The sequence below is a fragment of the Mobula birostris genome, chromosome 6 (genome assembly GCF_030028105.1).
Source record: "Mobula birostris isolate sMobBir1 chromosome 6, sMobBir1.hap1, whole genome shotgun sequence".
In the NCBI taxonomy this organism is placed as follows: Eukaryota; Metazoa; Chordata; class Chondrichthyes; order Myliobatiformes; family Myliobatidae; genus Mobula; species Mobula birostris.
Genome location: NC_092375.1, coordinates 77212283 through 77226501, shown reverse-complemented (window position 1 = coordinate 77226501; position 14219 = coordinate 77212283). Strand labels below are relative to the sequence as shown.

At 40.8% G+C, this 14219-nt stretch overlaps 1 protein-coding gene across 2 annotated transcripts in view; it reads right to left on the bottom strand.

The window, feature by feature from the left end:
* Positions 1-14219, bottom strand: part of map3k15 (mitogen-activated protein kinase kinase kinase 15) — a 150255-nt gene that overhangs the window by 27869 nt on the left and 108167 nt on the right. For both annotated transcript variants that reach the window (XM_072260696.1, XM_072260697.1), the window contains exons 18-20: positions 5584-5741; positions 4171-4354; positions 2982-3159 (exon numbers count right to left, since the gene is read on the bottom strand). In XM_072260696.1, the coding sequence (XP_072116797.1) occupies positions 2982-3159; positions 4171-4354; positions 5584-5741 (520 nt within the window). The remainder of the gene's footprint in view (positions 1-2981; positions 3160-4170; positions 4355-5583; positions 5742-14219) is intronic.

Sequence of the window (14219 nt, the reverse complement as noted above, 5' to 3'; positions counted from 1 at the left end):
TAGTAAAAGCAATTAGCAATATTAATTCCTCAGAGGAGAATGGGCTGGATGAATAAAACATCAACTGAAATCGCTGCTGAAAGTAGATAATGCCCAGGCATCTGGTAAATAGAAGTGAGAGACCAGGCTCCTCCGACACATAAATTAACTTGTTGACTTGAACTGAAGTCATTCTGAATGTCTCTTCTAATGTAAAATGCAGTTCTGTATCTTCCTGGAATGAAAGTGTCTTCTACTTTTAGCTGAACTTTTAATACTCATGTTGAGCTCTTAAAATAAATGCAAACAGCAAATGGAAATGTTTAGCTCTGTAAGTGTATCTCATGCATAACATAATAGGTACAAACTAATTTATGATAGAAATGAAGAGAATGACACATTGACATACAGTCCCTTGTGATTCCACAATAGAAACTGCACACAAAACCCCCTGCAATCTAATTGCATTCCACCGCACTGTAATTTATTTTTGTTTTGGCTGGTGAGTGGGTGAGGTGACAGCTTGCACAAGGGAAACTGCAATACACGTGACACTCAGGGTTCTCTACTCAATCACAGGCAAACCCAGTGATACAGGCCATGTGAGCCTCCTCCACCAAGCCTTTAGTAAAACGGGCAGGGCACGATCCCTTAACGTGGTGAGACCAGGTCAGTGATAGTGCAATGAGAGAGCAGGCTGAATCTTGGAAATCTAACCAGTATTGGAACCATTATTGGCTGATACAGTCCTGAAGACTTCAGGACATAATACACAAGAGGACCTCTTGTTGTACACCAGACACTTGCAATCCTGAGTACCTCTTCACCCACAGGATATAGATTCCATTTCAGCAAATATGGAATCAGCTATGAATCTTTGCAGAGATCCTCATACATTTAACATTATCACATCTACTTCTGTATTCTTTCCCTCAAGAAAGTAAATCCCGTAATGTAGAAGGGGCGCTCTATCTTGAGGCTATCCGGAGACATAAGAGGTTTCAGATACCGAGAAAGTAATCAAAGTGCTGGAGCAACTCAGTGAACCAGGCTGCACGGAGAGAAATGGACAGTTAAAGCCTCAGGTAGAATCACTTCGTCTGTCAGGAAGTCGAACCAAAACGTTGACTGCTTATTTCCCACGGTAGATGCTGACTGACCCACTAAGTTCCTTCAGTGCTTTATGTGTTGCTTCAGATTCCAACATCTGCAGCTTTGCATCTCCAGTTTCTCCCTGAGTTTGTTCTTTTTTTGCTTACATTGACCCAACCGAATGCACATCTCTTGTCTGTTTTCTTAGTTTTCTATTCGGAACCAAAATTTATGTGAATTTACAATCTGGCACAGGGGATCTTGAATCACTTGCACAATTTGTGAAATTTGCATATAATGTGAACCGTTGCTCTTTTCACCCAGAAGAAAACACAAAAACAATCAACCTGTCTACATTTGCTTTCTCCAATGCAGAAAGATCACATGCAGAAAACTAGGTCTGCAGAAGTGCGAGTGCATCACATTGAATTGAACATCAAAAGCTCTTGATAGAGTGGAAATGGGGAGGATGTTTCTTGTGGTGGGGGTGTCTAAGACTAAAGGACATAGCCTTAGAATAGATGGACGTCCTGTTAGAATGGAAATGAGGAGGAATTTCTTAAGCTAGAGTCTTGAACCTGTAGAATTCGTTACCATGGGTGGCAAGTCAGTGGGTATATTCAAGGCAGAGGTTGATAGATTCTAGATTAGTCAGGGCATGAAGGGATGTGGGGAGAAGACAGGGGATTCAGGCTGAGAAGGAAATAGATCAGCCACGATGAAATGGCATGGCAGACTCGATGGGCTGAATCACCTAATCCTGCCCCTATGTCTTATGGTTTTATGAACTTCACCTAGAAGAACTGTTTGCATCAATGATGGTAAGAATGGAAGAAATGAAAGGACTAGTGTTGTATTGTAGAAGTCTAGAAATGTCAATGTTTTTCCCCTTGCCGTTTATTTCCTCATTATGGTTCAGTTAAGATTGGGAGTTTGTCCTGTGCCAAAAGATGTCTCATGCCATTTTATCTACTAAGCATATTTTGTAATATTTATCTTTCAATGTATACAGTTGGAGGACGGTAATAAGATAATAGTTCCCTGAAGGTGGAATCTCATGTGGATAGGGTGGTGAAGAAAGCTTTTGGTATGCTGGCCTTTATAAATCAGAGCATTGAGTATAGGAGTTGGGATGTAATGTTGAAATTGTATAGGGCATTGGTAAGGCCAAATTTGGAGTATTGTGTACAGTTCTGGTCACCGAATTATAGGAAAGATGTCAATAAAATTGAGAGAGTACAGAGGAGGTTTACTAAAATGTTACCTGGGTTTCATCTCCTAAGTTACAGAGAAAGGTTGAACAAGTTGGGTCTGTATTCTTTGGAGCGTAGAAGGTTAAGGGGGGACTTGATAGAGGTGTTTAAAATTATGAGGAGGATAGACAGAGTTGACGTGGATAGGCTTTTTCCATTGAGAGTGGGGAAGATTCAAACAAGAGGACATGAGTTGAGAGTTAAAGGGCAAAACCTTAGGGGTAACATGAGGGGGAACTTCTTTACTCAGAGACTGGTAGCTGTGTGGAACAAGTTTCCAGCAGAAGTGGTTGAGGCAGGTTCGATGTTGTCATTTAAAGTTATATTGGATAGCTATATGGACAGGAAAGGAATGGAGGGTTATGGGCCAAGTGCAGGTCGGTGGGACTAGGTGAGAGTAAGAGTTCGGCACAGACTAGAAGGGCCAAGATGGCCTGTTTCCGTGCTGTAATTGTTATATGGTTATATGGTTATATTATAAAAGATCATACAAGATAATGTAATGGGGTAATGTGGTCCTTGCATTACAGTCCTATCTTCTGACTGCAAACCTGGCAAACATTTCATTCTGGCTAAATGACACTCCGCATTGAAGGCTGTAAGGTCCATGCACAGAACTTATAAGCAAAACTGGTAAAGTTTGGTTTTGCATTTTACCTCAGAAAAGGAGACCCTGAAACTCTGATCTGATTGTCTGAATTTGTTCTTTCATTTTTCTCAAAGAATGGGTTCTGCTTTGTGTCAAAGTCTGGTGATGTTGATCCAGGATCACTGCCACTGTTGCCTTGGTTTTCACCCGGGCCCAGGATAGGAAGAGAGATGTTTCGATTGGACTCTAAACAGCAAAGGATAAGGAAACAAATCATCTTCCTGCTGACCATTTCCTTTAAACCTCAGTCTGATTCCGAGCACTCAGCTTGCTACCCCGGACCAGGCTTAACTTCGAGACCATTAATACTGAGGAAGAACGATAATTACAGCAACAAGTTCCAAACCTGGTACTGGAATCCACTCCCATTCAGCTGATAGTCTGCCTAACAATTTCAAGGACTGCTTCTAGAACAGTCCATAGTAAAGCACTGGAATAGTTCAGCTGAACGGATTAAACCAATGACACCAAATTAATAATCCCTTCTCTCTGCATGTCCACATCCCTCTATTCTCTGCATATTTATGAGCCTCTGAAATACCACCATCTCCGGTATCACGTTCCAGACACACACCATTCTGTGTAAAATAAAAGTAGCTCCCACATCTCCCCTTCTCATCCTAAATGCTTGTACTTGAGTATCAGATATTTCAAGCTTGAGGAAAAGGTACCAGCTGTCTATCTATTCCACCTCATAATCTCATGAACTTCTATCAGGTGTCCTTTCTGCTGGTCCAGAGAAGACAACTTAGGTTTGACCATACTCTCCTCATAGTGCCTACCCTCTAATCCAGGCAGCATCCTGGTAAGCCACTCCTGCATCTTGTCCAAAGCATCAACATCCTTCCCACAATGAGTAATGCAATATGCCAGAAGTGGCCTAACTGGAGATTTATATAGCTACAATATAACCCCTTGGCTTCTGAACTCAATGCCTTAACTAATAAGCACGCAGGCTACTCACTTTCTTTACCACCCTTTCAACTTGTACAGCCACTTTCAGGGAGCTATGGACTTAGATCCCAAGATCCTTCAGTATATCAATACTGCTAAGGTCCCTACCATTGGCTGTGTGCTCTCTGTCTTTGCAATTTTCTGTTGAGTTGTTTCTACTCATCCTTCCCTAATTTAATCATATAATCAGTTCTTATCTCTTCTTGTAACGGCATTGGATCTTTGATTATTTGCAAGACTTACCAGTCTGTTTGAAGGCAACTTTATTCTTCTTTCCCCAACTAGTCTTCCTGAGGAAGGGATCCTTCAACAGCTCTGCAGCCGTGGCTCGTTTGGAAGGATCAGGCTCGAAGCAGCGGAGAATAAAGGACTTTGCATCTGTTGGCATAGATTCTGGGATTTCAGGGTGTATTTTAAACATCCCAACCTGTTGAAGAAACCCATCTTAGATAAACAGGGAAACGTCAAAACAGACAAGTGCCCTATTCAGGAACAATTATTCGCACCATCTGTATCAAAAATTCCTTTCTAGAAAGTGCTATAGGGCTATTAAAAGAAAAACTTCACGCTATCTTAAAAGTTTCTTCTCTAGACTGTTTATCTGATCAACTATTCCTCTATTACTTTAATCACTGCACTGTAAACACTTTAAACCACTTTTATAATGCTGTTAACATTATAAATACATGCTGGCATTTATGTATTTATGGACATTTTATTCCACATAAAATTCCAATTGGAGGCAAATTCTCTGGATTCTTTCAAGGAAGAGTTAGATAGAGCTCTTAAAGATAGCGGAGTGAAGGGATATGGGGAGAAGGCAGGAAAAGGGTTCTGATTGTGGATGATCAGCCATGATCACAGTGAATGGTGGTGTTGGCTCGAAGGGCTGAATGGCCTACTCCTGCACCTATTGTCTATTGTCACATCCGTACGTTAAACTCCGACTTTATTTTTTTATATAATTCTTTATTCTTTATAACTACTGAATGTTGTTTTCTTTTTTGCATGTTGTGCCAACACAGCAAGCAAATTCCTAATCAAGTAAGTGTATATGGTGAACAAAGTTGATCCCTGATCATACAGGATGGAGATGTAGGAATATAGAAAATACTGAACTGCCAATGGAAACAAAAACACTTTTATTTTGTAATTTATTCTATGGAAACACACCCATGTTTATCACTATGTTATACCCGGATTTTTCTTTCCATTTTAATACATAAGACAGGAATTCTTGTACAATAAAACTGATAATCCAGTATCTGATCATTTGGAAATCCCAACGATTTGGCATTTGGTTCACTCATTATTCTGAAGTGTGCTTGATGTTCTGGAGAATGGCTCTGATGCAAGTTCAGCATCAGGAACAGCAAGTATCAGGAATTCGAGTTGTGACTGCAGCTGAAACTCGCACTGCTCCCTTTAAACTCACTTGGTTCATTGAAAATATATATTACTCTGCAGTGTAATATTTCAAAGGAACGAAATGAAAGCATATTGGAGTATTAATAGGATTAACATTCAATGACCTGGACCATCTATCCATCCAGCACCAAAGTCCCGATGGTGCCAGATTATCAGAGTTTGACTGTAATCCTTCAGGAGTAAAGGCATACTCTGTAACAGCAAGAAGTGACACAGTGGCAACCTTACCTTAAACATAGCTACTTGAGGCTCCCCTAATTCGTAGAAGGGTGGTTTGCCCGTTGCCATTTCAATGATAGTACAGCCCAGAGACCAAATATCTGCTGGGGCACCGTGACCTCGGGGACCCTTGTCCATGATCTCAGGAGCCATGTATTGTAATGTGCCTAGATGGTTTGAATTAGACAAAGAAACTCATTGAAGAACAGGAAAATTTCACCGTTGATGACACAGAAGCCCTTTTGTCACATATTAGCCATTCTACAATGAGGTACAGTGACAGCAGTAGGAAGAATCTGATGCCTTCTTTAAGGGGGGGGGGGGAGATCCCTTCTAAATAATGAGTCCAAAGTGATCGAGAGTCTGGGGGGAAATTATTGTACTTGATTTCTGTGTTTAAGAAAAGCAGAAGAGAAAATAAAAACAAATAAATAGAACAATGCATGCTGATGATAATTAAACAGAATATATGTTCCATATATATTAGATATATTTTAGAAACACTCTTAGCTCCAATTACTAAGGAAGAAGACACTTTGCTTTTCAACAATTGCATAAAATAAGCAATGACAAGGCAGCAGCCAGTTTTACAAGTCTTGTAACTGTTACTTCCCTCGGCATTCTTGAGCCACAGTATAACTTTTATTTCCAAAGATATATGTTACAATAAAATTCACAGTTATATAGTAAAGGAAGTTGCATCAGTTTCATTCAGTCTATCAAGCATATCATTACCCACCACATACTTACAATTGATTGCTGAATTCCCAAAAATTCTATCTACAATTAGTCTGAGTCTAACACAGGGACTCTGTCCCAAAGAGGCAGGACAACCCTATAGTGCAGTCCTTCCCTTAAAGCTTCCATGGCACTGCACCAAATTTCAGTGGATTCTTCAGCACCTACTCCTGGACCCTGGAATGTGCCAGTCTCCAGCTATTGATTATCAGTATCCCCTTACACTGGATTAGCAGCAAATTTTGGGCACAGCAAACCCCATCTTTTCACCAAACTGATGATCTTGCAACAGATGATGCGTATCTTGGTGCATTCTTGGAAACATCCTCAGAGCTCAGAATCCAATGTTTCACCATTGCTCACAATCAAACCCGACAGAGATCACAACCAAGACTTTCTGGAAAAGCCCACCGTCTGGCAAGAACAGGATAATAACTCATCCACACCACAGCAAACTAAGAATAGTGTGCAGTAGAGATGAGTCACTGCCTGTGCACAACGGTTTTCACAGGGATGGCCCCTTTCAAGACGAAGGCCTAGCTTGTGGGTTGTGGTGAATAGGCATTCTGCCAAATGTCTTTGACAGGGAAACCACCCAAAAGGATTCACCACCTTTTTTCTCCTGCAGGACCTTGCAGACATTTTATGTAGACCATGGCCTGTGCTCAAAGGTACTTTTCTACATAAACCTTTCTAAAAAGGACAGGTAAATGAAATGTTTTTAGCATTCTTGCTTTTGTTTTAACTGTTCCAGGTTAATCTTTGAAGCATTTCTTCTGGGATGAACTGGAGAACAAAGGGCCATGATGTAGACAAGGGGAAAATCTCTCTAACATAACAATCTTAGGCAGGTTCATCCACAATTAGAAAGATAGTCAGTTAATTGACATTTGATATTTGCTTTGAAATTAATCTCAGAAAAGACATTGGTTTATCTCAAAGATGTTTATCATGTTTCGTATTCCTTGTATGGTAGTTGTGGTAAGGCAAGAAAAGGATAGCTTTGGGCAGTTGTAGTCAAGTAAGATCTTTGATGGGACACCTCTGCTTACAACGGATGAGATGGGCTGGGGTGACTGAGGCAATGTGTACTCAAGCCAGACAAGGGGTTCTAGAAAGGTCTTCCTAAAACATAGTATCCCTTTACACAATAGGGGCTGCTGGAGATCAACAAGATAAGAATAACGGAAGGATGTGAAAAACATCCAACAACTAAGCCTCTATTGTCCTTACTAACTTCAAAATGTCATCGGCTGTTCACTTGAAATTTCGATTGACTCTCTGTTGTGAACGGTGGTTGATCTTGCGCGGAAGGAATTCAAACTTGTACAGTGTGTTTCAAAAATATTCAGCCCTCACAACTACTTTCACATTACGCTGTCTCATTTTCGAAATTTAAAATATATTGAAGTAGGATTTTTGAGCTAATCTACAAAACATTGTGCGTTATGTCAAAACAAAAGAAAAATTTCAAAACCTGTCAACAATTTACTAAAAATTAAAACCAAAATTGTGAGGCTGAAGAGGTATCCATCCCCTTTATAATTATTCAGCTAAATTTCCTTGGGTGTGGTGTGTATATTACCCTACCAACTCACCCAATTTTTAATGTAGAAAATTGGAGGATCACCTGTTTTCAATGAGTTCATAAGAATAAATAACCTCTCTCTCTCAATGGTAGGGTAGGTTTTCAACAGACTAAACCAAAAAGAAAACAAAAAAGCATTCAGGAGAAGTCAGGGAAATTATCATAGAGAAGCACAAATTTGGGCAGGGTACAGGACCCTCTCAAAAGTACTAAACATACCTTGGTGCTCAATGCAGTCCATTGTGGAAAAAGTGGATATAATATGAAATCACAGCCACATTGCCTAGGTCAGACTTACCCTATAAACTTAGTTGCTGGAAAAGAATGGTATTTATTAGGCTACTGTGATGCTAACAGTCACTCTGAGTGAGCTGCAACTGGAGATGAAGTTCATGGCTCCACAATCTCCAAGGCCTTGCACAAAAAAGGTATTTATGGGAGAGTGGCAAGGAGGAGGGCTGGCTAAAAAAAAAGCATATCCTTGTCTGTAAAGATGAAACATCACCTAGAAGATAAAACATCACCTAGAAGATACTGTAAAAATGTGGAAGTTAGTCTTGTGGTCGGATGTTAGATGTGACAAAGGTGGAACTTCTTGGCCTTAAAACTAGGCAGTACGTGTGGCGTGGATCTAATACTGCACACCAGCCAGGTAACAACATCTCTTCTGTAAAGTATGGTGGAGGTAGCATTATGCCATGGGGATACTTTTCAGCAGCAGGGACTAGAAATCAGGTCAGGATTAATGGGAAGGCGAATGCTGGTAAATACAGAGATCCTGGATAAAAACCTGCCAGCCTCCACCAGAAAGCTTAAACTGGGGAGGAAGTTCATCTTTCAGCAGGACAACGACCCAAAGCACACTGCCAGAGCAACTATGGAGTGATGCCCTTGAGTGGCCCCGGTAAGAGTCCTGACCTTAACCCAATCGAACATCTCTGGTAAGACCTCAAAGTTGCTGTCTTTCTGAGTGAGCTGCAAAAGCCAGTGTCTGCAACTAACTAGTGGTCCCCAACTGACCCGGCACAGCTTGAGCAATTCTGCAAAGATGAATGAGCAAATCTTGCTCCATCACATTGTGCAAAGCTAATAGAGACTTAACCAAAAAGACTACTGGCTGTAATAGCTGTGAGAGGTGGTTCACCTCAGTACTGAGCAAAGGGAAATGAATACTTCGAACTGCTGACATTCCAGGTTTTGAATTTTTAGTTTTTCATGCTTTACAATATTTCCTGTTTTATTTTGGGCTCTACTGTGAAAAAAGCAGGATGTGATTCCCAAATAAAAATCCTCAGTTAAAAATTATTGAAAATCCCTGGTTGTAATGCTCATTTATGTGAACTAAACATTTATGATGGGGCTAAATACATTTTTAAATGCACTGTACAATTTACATTGATAAAAATCCATAACTGATAAGCCAATTTTGTACAAAAATTCTGTTCAGACTACAGAACAGTGCAGGTGACAGGCACAAGTAAGATAACAGGAATGGTTGAGTCGTAAGAGTGTGTGTGTTCTGGGTCCAGTTATTTCATTTTATTTTACTATTGCCGATGACAGTTACTTGGAGGTTCCACCGAAATGGCTAATCCTTGACTTTGTTATGTGGGACAAAAGAATTCAGCCCCGGTATCCGATCAGCCCTATCCCAGGCTGCTCATATGTGAGTAGGAGACTGAGTCAGAGTCTGCTGCAGGAAGGCAAATATCACCATGTGGAGTAGTCAAGGTACGCCACCTCAGTCGCTGGAATAGGAAAGCCGTAGCGTTTAACAAGAGATGAGGTTGGAGTCTTGCACGAGGTTGCCGAGTCTGGGTTGGAGTTCTACAGGAAGTCAGTGTGTCTGGGCTGGAGTCCCACAGGAGGTTGCCGTGTCTGGGTTGGAGTCTTGCACGAGGTTGCCGTGTCCAGGCTAGAGTCCCACACAAGGCTATCGTGTCCAGATTGGAGTTCCGCATGAGGTTGCCATGGTTCGGGTTGGATTCCCGCATAAGGCACAGAAAAATTCGATAAGTGTGTTTAAAAGGAATTCTGAAATGTATGTGTGCGTGAATGTGTCTGTGTGCCCATATGCCTTGATTTTGTGTGTGTGTGTGTGTGTGTGTGACTGTATGTGAGTTCCCTGATTGTGTGTGTGCGTGAAAGTGCCGTGTCCTAGACCTCTAAAGGACTCCGATAGTGTGCAAGTTTGTATGTTATGGACCAGAAAATAGTAGGTATGCTGAGAAGTAATTGTATGCAGGAATGGACGAAGTAAAGCTCTGCAGATGTGTTGTTAGAGCAAAGAAAATGTGAGAAGACTGTATCATGGCCTGTGATTATTCAATGAAGATGTGATATGTAAAAACAGTCAGGTGAATCTTGGCAAAAAGCAGAGAAAGTGAACAAAAATTAAGGAAGGAAAAGACAGAAAGATCAGGTAAAGTTAATAGTGCCTACCTCAGTGTTTGAAAATAAACAATTAACACCAGAGTCTGATGGTGAACTAAATGGTGTAGCCCTGTCTTCCCCAGGCACGGTTTCAACAAGGCCCACACCAAGCGTCACCTTTTGAGTACTTGGCGAGGCTGGCATCAGCCAGTGCCCTGCCACAGATGGAGGATCCCAATAGCACTTCGGGAGATGGGAGGTGGAGGGACAGTAGTCATAGTCATAGTCATAGTCATACTTTATTGATCCCGAGGGAAATTGGTTTTCGTTAGAGTTGCACCATAAATAATTAAATAGTAATAAAATCATAAATAATTAAATAGTAATATGTAAATTATGCCAGGAAATGTCCAGGACCAGCCTATTGGCTCAGGGTGTCTGACCCTCCAAAGGAGGAGCTGTAAAGGTTGATGGCCACAGGCAGGAATGACTTCCTATGACGCTCAGTGTTGCATCTCTGTGGAATGAGTCTCTGGCTGAATGTACTCCTGTGCCCACCCAGTACATTATGTAGTGGATGGGAGACATTGTCCAAGAAGGCATGCAACTTGGACAGCATCCTCTTTTCAGACACCACCGTCAGAGAGTCCAGTTCCATCCCCACAACATCACTGGCCTTACGAATGAATTTGTTGATTCTGTTGGTGTCTGCTACCCTCAGCCAGTGCAGAGGCGATGAGCAAAATGTTGATTTCAATGTACCTTGAACTCATCTAGTAAGAGCCATAAGAAAATGTTTCCTTCGCACTGTCGATCGGCATAAAATACACTATTGTACAAAAAACAAGGATGCTAATGAATACATAGAACTTGTGTGTAAATGTTTACAAAAGTACCTGGATTTAAATGTAGGGATGCCCATTTTAATTAATGTTATTGTAAGTAAATTGCAACCTAGATTAATGGAAAATATGTACGGTTACTTGTGTGAGATGAGAAGACTTAAGTAAAATTGTGAGTATTTTACAATATTGCCAAAAGCAATTACAACATCAAAAGATTAAACTCGTTAAGTGAATGGAGACAATATTTGTAGACATTCCAGGCTGCTTCACTATGGCCCCTGGGTAATATTGTACATTGTTTTAAAGGTATTGCAAAGCTGTCCTATACAACTTGAATATTATTTTAACTTATTGCTTTGTTTTACATTTAACCAAATTGACCGTGACCAAATTTTGGTTAATCTTACCAGATTAACTTCTGTTTAAAATTTCACTGAAAACTTATCTCTTAACATTACCTGCTATATACACATCTGGCTCATTTGACCCACTTGTGACTGGTAATTTTTGTTTTAAATAATGTAGTTGTTTAGGGAATACTATCCAAAATGTGAAATAAATTCTAAATGGTTTTTTTGATCGAACGAACATGGAAATGGGACAGTGAACACGGTAGGGGTAAAACACAGGGATGTCTGAGAGGGGTATGTTTTGTTTGTGGACATCCCGGCCACTAGGCTCAACAATGCCTTCAGGCAAAGGCAATTTTGATACCAGTTTCCGTCTTCAGTGCTACCTGATACCAGTTTCCGTCTTCAGTGCTACCTGCAACTTTTGACTACACAGTTTAAATAATCCAGTCTCGAACTGTATTTAGTAACTTATACGATTTTAATACTGCCCTTTGTAAAATGCCACCTAATGTAATTTTTCTTTGATAGCTTTTTCTCCTAATCTGATACTGGAAAAAGTTTCAATGAAAAATCCTAGTGGAAATGCGGTGTGTGCATGTCATTTAACAGGTGAGATAGCACAGCTACCCTGAGCCCTTTTGCCCTATCAGGAGTCTGCATCCTTGTAACCAGTAAATATCATTATGCCTTCGAAGTAGCACATGACAACAGACAATTATGGAAGCTACGTGAGTTTCTCAGCTCATCGGAGCTCCGATAGAACACAGTGAAGTAAATATGAACTTTCCGTGCTTTTCAATCATTGTTGTTGCTCCATGAGGATGGAGGGACCATAGGGTTTTCATGGCAAGATACAGAAGTAGATTGCCAGGCCTTTCTTCCGCACAGGTACTGCTGCTGCCCAGGTTGGGACCCGGCTGGGTTTGAACTCAGGATCATCTGCCTTGAAGTCCAGTGCTGATACCACTACACCACCAGCCGGCTTTTCAATTACTTACTGTAATTGTTGTTATAAACTATGTGGCTCACACTAACGGGGAGGATGAAATCACTGGAAGGAACGGATGAGCGGACTCCTTTGCTAAGGCAGCAACTGTAGTAGAGTGATGCATCAGAGGTCAAAAAGGCTTTATGGAATAAAGTACACTATGTGCAAGACTGTAAAGGATGATGAGTATAATTGGAAATGAGAGATTTTTGACCACAGCCAGAAAAGTAGTAGCAACTGTATGGTTTGCCAAAGACATGATCCTGAAAGACACTGCTGTTATCGGCCTCTACTGGGCCCTTCTCTGGAATTCATTTCTGCATCTCCAAGTGGACTTTATACAGTTATCTAAATGTATGGGTTGCAGTTATGCACTTATTTTGCTCATTATCTCCAGGGGTAAGAGATAATCCATTCAGAGAAATGATGCCATAACTGTTGACAATTTCTACTGTGAGAATTTATCCCTAGGTCTGCGATCCCAAAGAAAACCTCAAGTGATAATGGTCCTCACTTTATCAGTAAAGTTTACTAAAGTCCTGTAGTGTATGAATATCATTTCACCTGCCCTTATCACCCTCGACCTTATGGGACAGCTAAAAGATAGCGTAACAAGATCAAGCTAACGTGCCCAGAGGTGCTTCCACTGGCCCTCATTACAATGCACTGTGCTGCAAACTACGTAACAGTCCTATTTCCACATGAGATAGATTTGGGACGTCCCATGCATTTGCCAGTCATCTCTCCCTTTTTAATTAAACATAGACATCCTTATTTTGAGTGAAAACATGTTGTAGTACTCACACAAGCTCTTAAAAGTTCCCATCAACAGGTCCTTGAAGCTCACCAGATACCTGGTGGCTGCAGAGTGTCAGACCTACCAGTCAGGAGATTGGGTACTGTTGAGAGCCTACTGATGAAAAGAACTATCTGGATCTATGCTGGGAAAGTCGATTCCAAGTGTTGCTGACCCCATAAACTACTTTAAAGGTCCAAAGAAAGCTGACGTGGATACACACCTTGCACATTAAGCCAGTGGTGCCACCAGACCAGGGAACAGGTAACCAGAAGAACGTTGACGATAAGGACTAATGGACTAAATTCTTGATCTTTGCTATTTGGCAAGTTAAGTAATCATTATTCATTATAAGTTTTGGGTAATCTAGACATCTATTTTTCACTTAAATGCAGAAGTATCTCACAACATTAATACCCCTAACACTTTCCTTCACCTTAGTTATGAACACACCTTGTGTACTAACCAGTTAGGCTGTTGGGTGCGCTCTAGAGAGTATCTATACTTTCACTCTCAGAAGGCAGCTTGCCAATGCGTTGATAAAACCTGAATCGTAGTGAGTTTGATTCTGCATCTTACTTTGATAATGAAAGTGGAATTGTAAGGGAGCACAGCATTGCACTACCCATAGGAATGACTCTTGACAATGCATCTATTTATGATTATGAAGACACGTAGTCCTCTTTTATTGTCATTTAGTAATGCATGCATTAAGAAATGATACATTATTTTGAGGTATATCATCAATCTACTTACAACAATTGCATAAAACCCCTGATCCAAGGCTATTTCTTGGGGATAGGGCCACACTATGTCATTATAACTATCTAGAGATGGAACTACACTTAGGTAAACAGTATGTGCAATGTCTGAACTAACGATGACCCTCCGAATAATGTTAATGGCACTTACTGAGTGTGTGGCCAGCAGACTGTCAGGAGTAGATCATTGCCCTGAATCAAAG